At 44.3% G+C, this 13,660-nt stretch overlaps 1 protein-coding gene across 1 annotated transcript in view; it reads right to left on the bottom strand.

Annotated features, from left to right (window-relative positions):
• Positions 1-13,660, bottom strand: part of ZPBP (zona pellucida binding protein) — a 52,909-nt gene that overhangs the window by 22,856 nt on the left and 16,393 nt on the right. The window contains exons 2-5 of the mRNA XM_056857871.1: positions 8,276-8,375; positions 7,110-7,235; positions 5,100-5,249; positions 3,253-3,471 (exon numbers count right to left, since the gene is read on the bottom strand). Of these exons, the coding sequence (XP_056713849.1) occupies positions 3,253-3,471; positions 5,100-5,249; positions 7,110-7,235; positions 8,276-8,375 (595 nt within the window). The remainder of the gene's footprint in view (positions 1-3,252; positions 3,472-5,099; positions 5,250-7,109; positions 7,236-8,275; positions 8,376-13,660) is intronic.

Raw genomic sequence — 13,660 nt, 5'->3', positions numbered from 1 at the left:
AGTGGTTTACATAGTGATTCAAATTCTCGTCATTTCTTTCTTACCGCCAGTGGGATATCTGGGAAGATTGCGATTTCTTTACCTTTAAAAACTAAAGGTTCCTTTCTTTGTTTGGTCATAATTTCATCCTTTTATCTTTTTATCAGCGAACTTTATCAAGATTTCTCTTGGAAGTTTTTTCTTGGATGTATACACAGAGTTAACTCTATATATATCTCTTATCTCTACAGGTTCTTCTTGAATATCCAGATAATCAGCCAAAGTCTGAGTCATTGTCTCTTCTAAAAGATCTGGCTTTACTTCTTCCGTGACCCCCTGGAGACGTAAATTCGCTTCCTTCGATTGCATTTCTGTGGATGCCAATCTATATTCCGTATCTTTCTTCCAGGCTCTATGTTCTGATTGAGACTTTTCTACTCTAGTTTGTCTTTCTTTGCGTTTTTTAATATCTTCTCTGTTGGATAAGATCTCCTTGGTGTTTTCCTCTAGCTTTTGTTTTATGTCCAGAAATCCTGTAGTTAGTTCTTGTTTAACTGTCTTCATTTCAGTTTGTACCTTTTGAACGTCCGTCCTGAGACACATTCCTTTGTCAATAATTCCAGTTCTTTATTCACTCTATCCATTTTTTTACTGACTTGATCCACTTTTGCGTTTAATCTTTCTTCAGTTCCGGCTATTTGATTTGTGATGGCAGCAAGTTGGGTTGCCAATTTTTCCAGGGTCTTTTCCATATTGGATTTTGTACCACTGCCTGAGGGCTGTTGATCAGGTTGCTGTTTTGCTATTTCTTCCTCTTCTTCTTCTTCTAATTCCTCTTCCTCTTTGCCGTCTCGAACTTCTAGATCTTTTTCAGAGGGTAAAACTTTTTTCCCTGACTTCCTGTTTTTTTTCCATCAGATTATATCTGTAGACACGTCTCCTAGTTTGTAACTCTTTGAAGGTATCTGACATGCAAAGATAAATCTACAATATTCAAAACTCTAATTAGGCTTTGATATGAATATTCCTATTACTCTTGTAAGTTTCATAAATATGCTCAAAATTGTGTGTATCTCAGGTAATGACACTAGGACTAATGTTTAATTTATTACTCAATTAGTTTTCCACATATTATTTTCTATAGTATTATCAGCAATAAGAATGGCGTAATTAAATTACCAATGTATAATTAATTAATTATCTTAATTCAACAACCAATTTTTTGTAAATAAATCAATTAATCCCGTTAATTAATCACAGATTCATTTAGTACAGCAACACAGAGAATCCTCTAGCTTAATTATTCAGACCACTCTTCACCCACAAGTTTCTGCTATTCTGAAGACTTTCAAGTTGTAGCAGGCTCAGTCTCTGTCTAGTTACACTATTGAGCGGCAAGAGAGGTTTAAACCGTTATGCCGTGGCGTGCAGGAATGCTTTGCCTTCCCGGCTTGGGGGAAGCGTCTTTCTCCCTCCCCCCTCCTCTCGCCGATTAACAGCTGACAGTCGGCGAGAGGGGGTTTAAAGGGGTCGCAGCGTTCCTGCACACTGCCACTTCAGGGAGGGCCATGTTGCACTGTGCTTCTGTGGCAGGGCCCTGGAGCTCCTGAGGGCCACCAAAAATGGCCTCAGGGGCTGTAAATGGCCCGTGGGCCTGACGTTCCCCATCCCTGCATTAGTTTATACAACTGCAGAAATATGTTTTAACCCACTGGCATTAATTCTGAAGCACTGGCATACAACAAAAATAACATGATTGACATGGCCACTTGACATGGTCCAGATTAGCTGGTTAAACAGCCATTTGCCTGCAGTAAGATTTTACCTCCTCCAGGCAACCAGTTTTTTAAAACCAGAAGATGGGAGGTTTTACTTCCCCACCCCCCAGACAGTCAATAGTGTCAGAAATACTTACCATAGTTGTGTGTGGTCAAACCTAGCAAAAATTAAAGTAGATAAGTAAACCTTTGTGGAAGCTAATTCACAGTGGGTAGCCGTGTTAGTCTGTCTGCAGTAGTAGAAAAGGGCAAGAGTCCAGTAGCACCTTAAAGACTAACAAAAATATTTTCTGGTAGGGTATGAGCTTTCGTGAGCCACAGCTCACTTCTTCAGAAGTGAGCTGTGCCTCACAAAAGCTCATACCCAAACAGAAAATATTTTTGTTAGTCTTTAAGGTGCTACTGGACTCTTGCCCTTTTCTACTTTGTGGAAGCTGAATCTGCATATAAGGAATATAATTTTGTATTTTGAACAAGATGGATATATAGAGAAACTGAAGCACGAGACACTTATGGACTCTGTTCTCTATGCATCAATGCATATCTTCAAATGTTCCCTATCATCTGCTTGTTAATGTAGCATTTGGTGGTATGTTACCTGCATATGAAGATACCTTGGAAAGCAACCATGAAGCTGCCTTCTAGGGAATCAGACAGCTGGTCTATCAAGGTCAATATTGTCAGCAGCTGTTCTCCAAGGTCTCAGGTAGAATAACTGGTATTCAGAAAGTCTTTCTCAACACTTTTCTCACCATCCTCATCATCCTCTGGAAATGCTGGGGATTGAACCTGGGACCTTCTGCATGCAAAGCAGATGCTCTAGCACTGAGCCATGACCTTACCCCAACCATAGGGGAGATGCTTTTGATAATGTTCTGCTTATACTGACTTCTCTCATCCACAATCTCAATCTGGCTGCACCTTCTCCAACAGTGATGAGGGGCAGATAGTTTCCACAACTGTGTTCCACTCCAGAAAACATTCTATTTCTAAAAATGCACTGTTTCAATCAATTAGTTCAGTTAAGACAAACCAGACAACCTAAAATCGGCAGGAAACTGCCCCAACTTGCACCCACTGTTCTGAGAAAGAAATTCTTCTTAACAAATCCAACTATTTCATATTTGGATGTTTCCTGTACCCCCCTTCCATTACAATTAGTTTACAGTCGAAATTTTGAAGAAAACTGGCTTCTCACTATTCCAATATTTAGGCAGTTTGTGTGCGTGCACATGCACCACACAATGTTCTTATTCACAATATAACAAAAGTCATCTAGTTACTTGCTGGAATAGTAACTAAAACATTGCCAAAAATTTATTACTCGTATGATATGAATCCTGCACTTGGATCATGAGTCACGCTCTTTCAGATGCTCCTGGCATTTCAAATGTTTGTTACCTGGCTGATTACAGTTAAACTGTTTTCAATGTGTCACTCTGAAAAACAAACTTTCCTTCAAGTGAACATGCTTAAAAAAAAAATTACAGATTACCTGTAAAAGTAAAGAAGATTACATTTTGCAATCCAGCTCTCTGCATTTTTACATGATGGCACTCAGACTTAATTAACGTAATCTCACAGGAAAGACCAATAACCAGCTTGCTCAGTGACTGAAGCAATTTCCTCTCAAAGGACGTATTGAAGTCGCTGTTGCAGGGAGCTGCGTGATATCGGGCTGTAAACTCATAGTGAACGTTGGGAGCGACATACGCTGCAGGAGAATGTCATACGATTAATGCCCCTTTCTTTATGGTATTTTAAATATCAAAACAAGTTAAAATATAAAATGGCTGGTTAATCAGTACAGTTATTCTACAATCCCTTTCCAACTGAGCGATTTATTAGCACAGAGGAAAGGAAACTGCATTATTGGCAAATTATGGCCAGGACCTAGAGCAACTTTGGGGACACCCAAGGGATTGGGCATGCCTCATGGGATTCTTCACTTTCCCCCTTTGAATGACAAACCCTTCAATTTCAGAAAAGGTGGCATAGGAGTTGCTCTGTTCCAGAAGTCTACATGCACAATCCATCCCACTCATTTGTGGTCAATTTCTGCAAAATAAAATTATTTCAATTCCAAAAAGAAAATAATTTGTCTTGCAAAAAAATATGATACTACCAGTTAATGGGAGCAGGAAAATGCAGCCAGTAGAACGCATCTCATGATTTTTTACTATTTGAACAGAAGCATGGGGAGGGGGGGGAACCAGGAGAACAAAATACAGTTATCTGCAGAGGACCAAATGGAGGCACTGGTTCACAGTCACCAAAACTGGGTTGTGACAGCCACCAGCAGCGCCACCTCTAGCCACAGAAGACCAGAGATGGGCCACCAGGCATCTGAATTAGGCCCGAGTAGGGCAGTACTACCAGGCAAGGCAAAGCACTAATAGGAAAGCTGAAGGTACTGAAATATCTGAACCATTTCATATCATTCCAGATGGTAGGACAAGCTGAAGAAATATGCCCAAGGAACAAAAAATTAAGCAGAACTGACATCCTCATTGGCGTGTGGGAAGCAAAGAAGATAGTGCAAGCCAGAATAAGAGCAGCCTATTCTGCTAAGTGCATGGCTACCTGAAAAAGAATGAACTGTGTCGGAGTCAGAGACTCAGCAAGTGCTCAGCAGCTAATCCTCCTTAGTCAACCATTTATACAGTTTTCAAAAATACCTCAGGACTCAATAATGTTCAACAAATGAAAAAAGAGGTTTTCTTGGGCTCCAGTTCGAACAGATCCAGCCCTAAAGGGATCTGATAAAGTATGGATAAAAAGTAGTAAAGAATACTACTGTATTATAACAGAGGCGTTCAGGAAAAGTATGATGTTCTGCAGGACACAAGGTGACAATAGTTTCCTCAGTACAGGGGAGCAAAAAAAAAGTGTTTTGGAATCAGTGTTCATTTTAACACAAGGTTGGATGGTAGCATAATAAAACTGCCTTCAAGTTCTGTTCCTAAGATCAAGGGGAACAAAAAAAAGTAATAAAGAAAATAAAGAATCTGTACTTTCAGAACGTAATGGGATTATACTGCTAAGAAACTGGCAGGAGCCATTTTTTCCCTACTTTTCAATTTAGGTTTCATGCATCTTTTGAAAGTAACTGATCATTTAAAATTTCCTGATCGAGAAGCCCAGAGAAAATCTTTCTATGTTCCAATTCCAATTATTTTATCTCATTAAGAGTGAAATGAAGCACATAACTAAGTGTGCTTAATTACTACTGAATTCAATGAGGCTTAAACATGTTTAACTGTACACTGACTTTCCTCCTATAATTTCAGCAAACCTAATGAGTGTTCTAAAGCAGTAGAGAAAGAATTTTTAGTATCTTACCATAAATAACATATTTGATCAAATAGCTTTTTTCAGCTTGCTCGGTTGTTGGTTTAAAAACAACGGAACATGTGTAAACCCCACTCATCTCAGATTTAAACTGCTGGAATACCAACGTTCCTGTTGGTGTTATTCTTGCGGTCTTATTTCCTATTTAAAAAGATAAAATAAAATTTAGTTCAATAGCATAAGAAACGAATGTTGACGACCAGCTGGAACTCCCAACTATTGCAGCATCGTATTTTAACTTTTGGGCCCTGACCTAAACGGCAGTCTTATCCAAACATTACCACTAATGTCAGAATACGCAAAAATAATTATTACATCTTAATATAATAACAGACCTCACCAACAGGTGCAGTTCTCAGTTAAGTGTTGCCTTTCCTATAGAGCTGCTCATTTATTTACACTACAGGGAGAACTCTCAAGCTGGTATGAGTCTCAAGCAGCTTCGTTTCTCTCATGTCAAAACAAGGTTAGGAAATAACTGGGCAGTACCAGGGTTATTTGAAGATGTTATCTTTTCAAGACTTGTTCAGAATCCAACATTCATTCCAGAAACAGAGTGAATGATTATTCAGACACAATGTTCAAATAAATGAGACAAACCCATTATATGCATAATGTTTTCCCCTCCACTAAGTGGAAGAAAGGGACACGTTCAAGAGATAAATATGCGCCATCATAAACTCGGATGCAGCAAACAGTCTGCAGAAATGAAGAACATCTGCAGAAGGTATGCAGGTGAATGCTCTGAGAATAAACATTTATTTCACATTTCTAATAAGACAATGTTGTAAGAGGCAGAGGATTTCAGAAGAACAAAGTCCTTCATATCAAATGGAACTCTAGTTCTAACACCAACGACTATATTTTCTAAAGCCGGTGGGCTTGGATTCCACAGCGGATTTCCACAGGTGGAGGGGAGTTTTTTATTTTTGCCAATCCCCCTCTCCAAACTTCCAAATACCCACCTGATCCTGCTCAGGGGATGGTCCTCTGCCCCTCCTAACCTTTTGAGGAACATTCAGGGCATCAATTGGAGGGCCCAAATAGCTTCTGCCTCAAGGGTGGGGGGGGGGGTCAACAAGAATCAATCTTGTCAATAGCTTCAAGGAGCTTCACATCCCAAGCTCCCATCACAGCTTCAACATAGCATGTGTTTGGAATCCTAAAATCCCACAGAGCCTTCTGGAATCCAGCGGGATCCATAATCAGACCATTTTAATTGGGTGTGGGATTCCTATTCACCCTAGCTTTGAGTAGACAGTGATCAGACAATGGTTCAAGTCAAAACTCCAGCCCCTAACAAGACTTTCCCTTAAGGCCTCAACATTAAACAAGCATTTAATGTTGGCAGCATCACGCTCTTTGGGAGTTCTTCATTCCGTTTCGAATCCTGATTGCGCTGCTGAGATAAATGCTTGCCATACTGTATACAGGGCTGCCTTCAGACGTCACAAGGAAAATTCCGTTTGTTCATTATGAACACAGTTTCATGTGCTACCTTTCCCTCCTTCCCCATCCAAATCAGATGAACCCAGGATTAAACTCTGTCTTAAAATCCTGGTTTATAGCCAAGAGAACAAATGCTAGTGCTGTTATAAACTGCAGTTTGTTCCAAACCAGGAAGTTTTTAACCTCTGCCCTACAAGCGGGAGGAAAGGGAGACAGCACAATCTCTTAGTATGGTAAATACTACCTTTTAACAAGCTGCAGCCAAAATGAAGTACTTTTGAGTCCCACAAATTTCAATATGAGAATTAAGAACACGGTTAAACCTCTTCATTTGCTTTACTTTGGCTGAACTGGCCACAGATATGTTTCCTGGACACTTATGACCCACCCAAGTAAAATGAAAAGACAAATACAACTGATAAAGGCATTCAAGATTTAAGAGCACTTAAAACCTACTAAAAACAATGAAGACATAAAACATTCTTTAAACTTACCACTAGTGTTTAGAAATAAAATGGGAAAGGTTACTACCTGATGGGGAAAACATCCTACCTGTAACCATGTCACCTCCTGGTCCATGCCACTGGAATATTGGATCAATCATTTCAGAATTTCTTAGATGATTTGTAACACATAGAATACGTGGGCTGATATGTTCAATCTTGACATAAACTTTAACTGAAAATATAAAGCATTATGATTATCAACTGTAATCAGAATCCATTCTATTTATACATCACAAATATAGTGCGATTGCACCAAAAAGCCAGGGAAGGAGAGAAACGCTGGGACATGCACACTAGGTATAATCCAACCACAATTGTACTGCTACAGTTTCCACTAAATATGGCATAAAGTAGGCATGGCTGCTATGATGTTCTGGGCAGCCCAGCCACTGATGGGATATGACCTAGTCCACCTTTTGGTAAGCTAGGAATGCAGAGGCCTGAGATGGTCAGCAACACAACCCATTCATGGTGCACCACAGTCTGCAATACAGCCAACAAGAGGTATGCAGACTGATAAACAGATGTCCAGCCACAAACTTGAGAACTGCATTTTTATATATAATTATTTATGTAACGATACAGTTTAGACAACAAAAACTGATTTTGCGACATAGTCCTCCTCGCCACCACATCACACACAAATATAGGCAATCCTCTCATGAGCAGAGTGTGTGTGTGCCATGAGCAGAGCCTGTGTGTGCCAACTATACAGAGTCAGATCCAGCTGGTTCCTTATGTTAATTGGGAGAGCTAATTAACATCTTACATTTTTGTTTCCTTACAACAATAAAAAGCACACAAAGTACAGTAGCAAGATTACAAGAGTACAAGTTGCATGTGGCAAATGAATGGATAAAAACAAGAAGTTGGAATTTGTCTCTATCCACAGAGAAGCCACATGTACATCTCTATGAGACATTCCTACAGCAGACGTCATTGGTTGGGTTATCATAATAAAGCAGTGTTCTGTCAAAAAGATGCCTTGTCCTTTTCCCTATTCTTTCCAAGTATGATTACAGTCAAAACAACGCAAGCTTGCCAACTGCTTCTTCTATTTTTAAAACTAAATGTATCATTTAATACAAGTGTTCTCAGTAAAATCGCATAATTATACAAGAAAAACTGTATTTGTAATTTCATTGTTCGAAGCCTCCCCACAGTTATCAAAAGGAAATTAGCCTGAATTAATTAAATATCTTTAACGTATACCTGGCAAATTGGTTGATCCTACGACTTTCGATTCATTAGGCTCTGTATTGGAAGAACAATAAACTGGCAAAACAGAAAAAAGACAGTGTAAAAATTTAAACTTCAGAAAGGAATGTAAAATATATATGAATGCTGGCTCAGAGATAGTTTAAAAATGGATTTGAGCACATGTAACTAGGCAAAGATTTGGAACAAGAGGTAATGGAGAGCCAGAACAGGATAGTGGGTAGCCAACAAAAGTTGTGGATTGCTTTAGACTGGAAAGTCCTGGGTTCATCCCTGAAGCTTCCCATTGGCTGACTTTGGGCCAAATAATCTTGCATGGTACAGACATAACAAGAAACCACTACGCATGATGGATCTCTAGGCTGCCTGCTTTCATGCATGCCAGTAAAATATCTGTCTGGGTTGTTGTTGTTTTTTCATAGCTTGCCATTACATCCACATTAGAAACTACAGTTTGTGCTTTCCAGGCAAACCAGGATTAAACCAGTTTGGAGCCCTGATTAGTAGAGGACACAAAATGTAGCTAGCTGCGTACAAGGAAAGTGAAGAAGCAGTGTGCAATTTTAGGATCATTTCCCTCCCCCACATAGGTCCTCCACATACTCTCTCTCCCACACATTGTATCTCTCAATATAATGAGCTAAACCCCACATTAGCTACCTTAAGCCCACCTAGGTGAAAGTCCTGAACACAAGTATGGTCAGTAAATTAGTTATATGGGAGAGATTAGAAACACTGTTGTAAAGTACTATGCAACCACGGCAATATTACTTGGATACACGGGTTGTATGTATTCACTTGCTGGCTTGCAAATCTCTTCCCTAAATGTCCAGCAGGGAACGGAGCCTTGATTACTTACTGTGAGGGCTCCTTCTCTTCTGAGGCGAAAGGCGTCATGAGCTGTGGGTTATTTTCCTTGCTCCATCCAGGGAGGCAGGACCAAATTTTCTAATTTCCTGTCTCCGCTTGGCGGGAAAATAGCCTGAGGACTCAGTTACAGTCTTGCCTAGCTTAATAGGACAGGATTGAGGAACCATTTGAAAAAACATACATAAACACCAACAACGTTGACCACGGAACACAGGGATCAGAGTCAATTGGTAGTATCCCAAAGGAACTCACAAACGGTAACTTTGAACATGTGTAATGTAACATTGAACCTGAATAAACGGTCTCCTGCTCATTGACGGAAGGTTCGACTGTGATTTTATATGTAGGGCGGGCAAGACGCCTTTCGCCTCAGAAGAGGAGCCCTCACAGTAAGTAATCAAGGCTCCGTTCTCCTCTGAGGCTCAGGCGTCTTGAGCTGTGGGACCTACAAGAGCTCCCATGTGGGTGGGTTATGAACCTTCTTCCACCACCTGTTGTATGAATCTTATAATGTTTGATAAATGTTGAAACAGATGACCAGGTAGGTGGTGGCTTGGCATATCTCTTCGACCGGGGCTTGCCTGTCAAATGCCGCTGTAGCGGCCGCACTACGCAGAGAATGTGCGGTAATGCCGTCAGGGACGGCGACTCCAGTGGCCTTGTAGGCCTCTACAATACACAGCTTGAGTGTATAGCTAATTGCTGCTGTTGTCATACGTTTCCCCTTGATATGATTGTTGATCCCAACAAACATGTAGTCTGATTTCCTTATAACCGCAGTTCTGTTTATGAAAATGCGTACGGGTGTACACATATCCAGTGAGTGCCAATAACGTTCCCTGGGACAGGATGGCTTGGGGCAAAAGGAAGGAAGATTGATCTCCTGAGACCTATGGAAGTGGGAATTGACCTTTGGCAGAAGGTGGGGTCAGGTGTAAGGACCACCTTATCTTTATGGAAAATGCAAAGGCCCTTGCGAATTGAGAGGGCCCTGAGCTCCAAAACCCTTCGGGCCGAGGTGATAGCAATCAAGAATAACACCTTCATGCGAAGGTATTTTAGAGGTACTGAGCAGAGGGGTTCGAACGGGGACTTAGTGAGTGCCTTGAGAACCAGATTGAGATTCCACGAAGGGAATCGATAAACTACCGGCGGTCAGATTTGAGAAACCCCTTTTAAGAAGGCAACGACGTGTCTGTGTCTGGATGTAGATACACCCTCTGTTACTGGGATGACTGTGGACAATGCTGCAACCTGTCGCCTTAAGGTGGAGGCGGACAGATTAAGCTGCAGGCCCTCCTGGAGGAACTCCAGGATTTTGTTCAGACCCGGATGAAGGGGATCAACTCCCTTTCTCCTAGTCCATCGGACAAACGCCTTCCACGACGTGTTGTATATTCGCCTGGTAGCGGGCCTACAAGCCTCTAGCATGGTGGTAACTACGTCAGTGGAGTAGCCTAATTCTAGTAGCGATCACCTTTCAAGTGCCAGGCGGTCAAACAGAACCATTGGGGGTCTGCGTGGACTAGGGGACCTTGGTGGAGGGTTCCCCAGAGATGGGATTGTCCAAGGTTCCTGGCATGACAACTGGTGCAGTGTCGTAAACCACGGCCGGCGGGGCCAGATATGGTGCCACCAGGAGAACACTGGCTCTCTCTAACTGTATTTTCCTCAGTACCTTGGGAAGGATAGGTGCGGGGGAAAGGCATATAGCAGCCCCTGGGGCCATGGACTCAGGAGGGCATCGGTGCCCTCTGCTAAAGGGTGGTGATATCTTGTGAAGAACCTTGGAACTTTGAAGTTTGCGCCGGAGGCGAACAAGTCGTCTAAGGCAGGGGTCGCCAAACTCATTAGTCAAGAGAGCCAAATATCAACAGTACAATGATTGAGATTTCTTTTGAGAGCCAAATTTTTTAAACTCAAACTATATCGGTAGGTATACTGTTTATTAACTTAATAAACTTTAATTAAAATTTAGAAAAGTGGAAACCAGTAGAGCACCTACTGCAGAGTGGGGTGGGGAATGGCTGTGGGGAGAGTGTAACCCCCCCCCCGGTTCCTTTTGAAAGAGGCACAAAGTAGCAGGAAGAGGGGAAACCTGTAGTAATAGGCCAGGGGAGGGCTAACAATTGCCAGACAAAAAGGCCCACTGTTTTCTCCCCCCCCCCCACCATCACCCAGCGAGGGTCCAGATGTCCAGGGATCCCAGGCACAGAGGAAGAGGCCAGCAGGTCCCCGGTCTGTGTGTGTTCCATGCAAACAAACAAGGGGGAGATGCACAGTCCATCCTTCCTTCCCACCGCCACGGACATGCCAGTTCCCTCCTGGCCAGAGGGAGGGGCAGGTGCTCACCCCCCCCCACCATTCTGGGACCGACGGGCTCCAGATTCAGGGCAGGCAGGTGGGTGCCCGGGCAAGGTGGCTTGGCTGGAGGAGCCCCCCCCCAGCTGGGGGGCAGGCAGGCAGGGCTGCGCGCCCAGGCGGCTTCCACGGGGGGGGGGGAGAAAGGAGAGCCCCCCAACTTCCCCTTCCTCCCTCCCTTCCTCGAGGCCACGGCGCCAGCCCCCTCCCCCCTCCCAGGGGCGGCCTGAGCACAGCCTTGGGCCCGCTCTGCAGCCCTGGGGGCGAGAGCGGCCGTACCGAAAGAGAGGCCCACGCGGCAGGGAGGGGGGAGGTGGCGGCCGCCAGGGCAGCTCGCTCTCTGCCTCCCCCTCCCCTCCGGGCTGTGGGCGGCCTCAAGCGAGAAAGGCGCTGCGCGGGGCTTCCTCGTCCGGGTGAAGCGCGTCCAAAGCAATGAGAATTTCTCTCGAGCCTTTCTGAAGAGGGACTCGAGGAGCCAACAGCAGAAGCCAAGAGGCAGCGGGTGAGCTTACCGTGCAAATATCGAAATGGCGGCTGCTCCCTCCGCTGTTTAAGAAACCCCCAATCCCCACAGCAGGCCAGCCAGCAGCAGCAGCAGCACGTGGTCGCTCCTTTGTAATTCGAGTGCCTCCTGCGCAGACTTCTCCCCACAGCAGGCCCACCAGAGGCAGCGGCAGGTGGTCGCTCCTACGTAACCCAAGCGCCTCCTGCGCAGACTCTCTCCCGCCCCCCGCCCCTTTCGCTACTCAGCCGGGCCCGGACATGGAAAGAGCCGCACTCAAGGGCTCAAAGAGCCGCATGCGGCTCGGGAGCCGCACTTTTGCGACCCCTGGTCTAAGGGAACGCCAAATTTGGCGGTAAGCTGTCGAAAGGCCTCCTGATCTAAGGACCACTCTCCTTCGTCTACGAACCAGCGGCTTAACCAGTCCGCTTGGACGTTGAGAGTTCCCTTGATGTGCTCTGCCCGAATTGATTTGAGATTGGCTTGGGCCCATGAGAAGATCTCCACTGCTTCCCAATGTAGGGAGGATGACCTGGACCCCCCGTTTATTTAAGTGGGCTTTTGTCGTGATGTTGTTCATCCTCACGAGGACATGCAGACCTCTGAGAAGCAGAGCAAAAGCCCGGAGAGTGAGTTTTACTGCTCTCAGTTCTAAATGGTTGATGTGGAGGGCGGCTTCTTCTGTCGACCAAAGACCCTGGGTCACTTGATTGTTGAAGGTGGCTCCCCACCCTTTCAGACTTGCGACTGTAAATACCTGTGCTGGTTCCTCGTGAATATATTGAGAGGAACGTCTCAAGTTTGATGCTTGGGACCACCAGCGTAGGCTCCTCCTGACCTCCAAGGAGATAGGGATAAGCCTGTCTCTCTTCCTTGCGATGTCCCTTTGAAATGGGCGGATTAGCACTGAAGCGGCCTGGAATGAAAGTGGGCCCAGGGTACCACCGCTATACAGGCTATCATAAGGCCCAAAAGCCTCGCTAGGGATATTAGCCTTGCTGCCCGAGATTTGGCAATGGAGGATGCGTGAACTATAATTTTCTTTATCCTCTCTGGTGGGAGTGAGAGCGAGTTCTGGCGAAAGTCTATCCTGACCCCCAGATGTACCATGGACTGGGAAGGTCAGAGTGAACTTTTGTTGTAGTTGACAAGGTAGCCATGTTCCTGTAGGACATGTACCACCCGAGCCGTGTTTACAAGAGATTCTTGTCTGGACTTGGCGCAGATCAGGATGTCGTCCAGGTACAGATGTACCTGAATGCATTCCTGCTTGAGGGACGCTATGACAGCGACCAGGACCTTCGTGAATACCCTCAGGGCGGAAGGGGAGGGCCCTGAACTGGAAATGTGAATGGCCATAGGCGAAGTGTAGAAAACGCCTGTGTGATGGATGTATAGGGACATGGAGGTATGCTTCGGTTAGGTCCACCACCGTCATGAAGGTGCCCGAGTGTAGTGATTCTACGATGGATTTCAATGTCTCCATCCTGAAGTGTTTGCGAACCATCCGTTTGTTTAGATATTTTAAATCCAGGATGGCTCTCCAGTCCCCATTCTTCTTGGGGACTGTGAAAAAGATGGAATACACCCCTTTGCACCTCTCGAGGGTGGGGACCTGCTCTATGGCCTTGATATGTAGTAAGTGT

The sequence above is a fragment of the Euleptes europaea genome, chromosome 11, assembly GCF_029931775.1.
Source record: "Euleptes europaea isolate rEulEur1 chromosome 11, rEulEur1.hap1, whole genome shotgun sequence".
Lineage (NCBI taxonomy): Eukaryota > Metazoa > Chordata > Lepidosauria > Squamata > Sphaerodactylidae > Euleptes > Euleptes europaea.
Note: the sequence above shows the minus strand (reverse complement) of the source record. Positions and strands in the feature narration are given on the sequence as shown.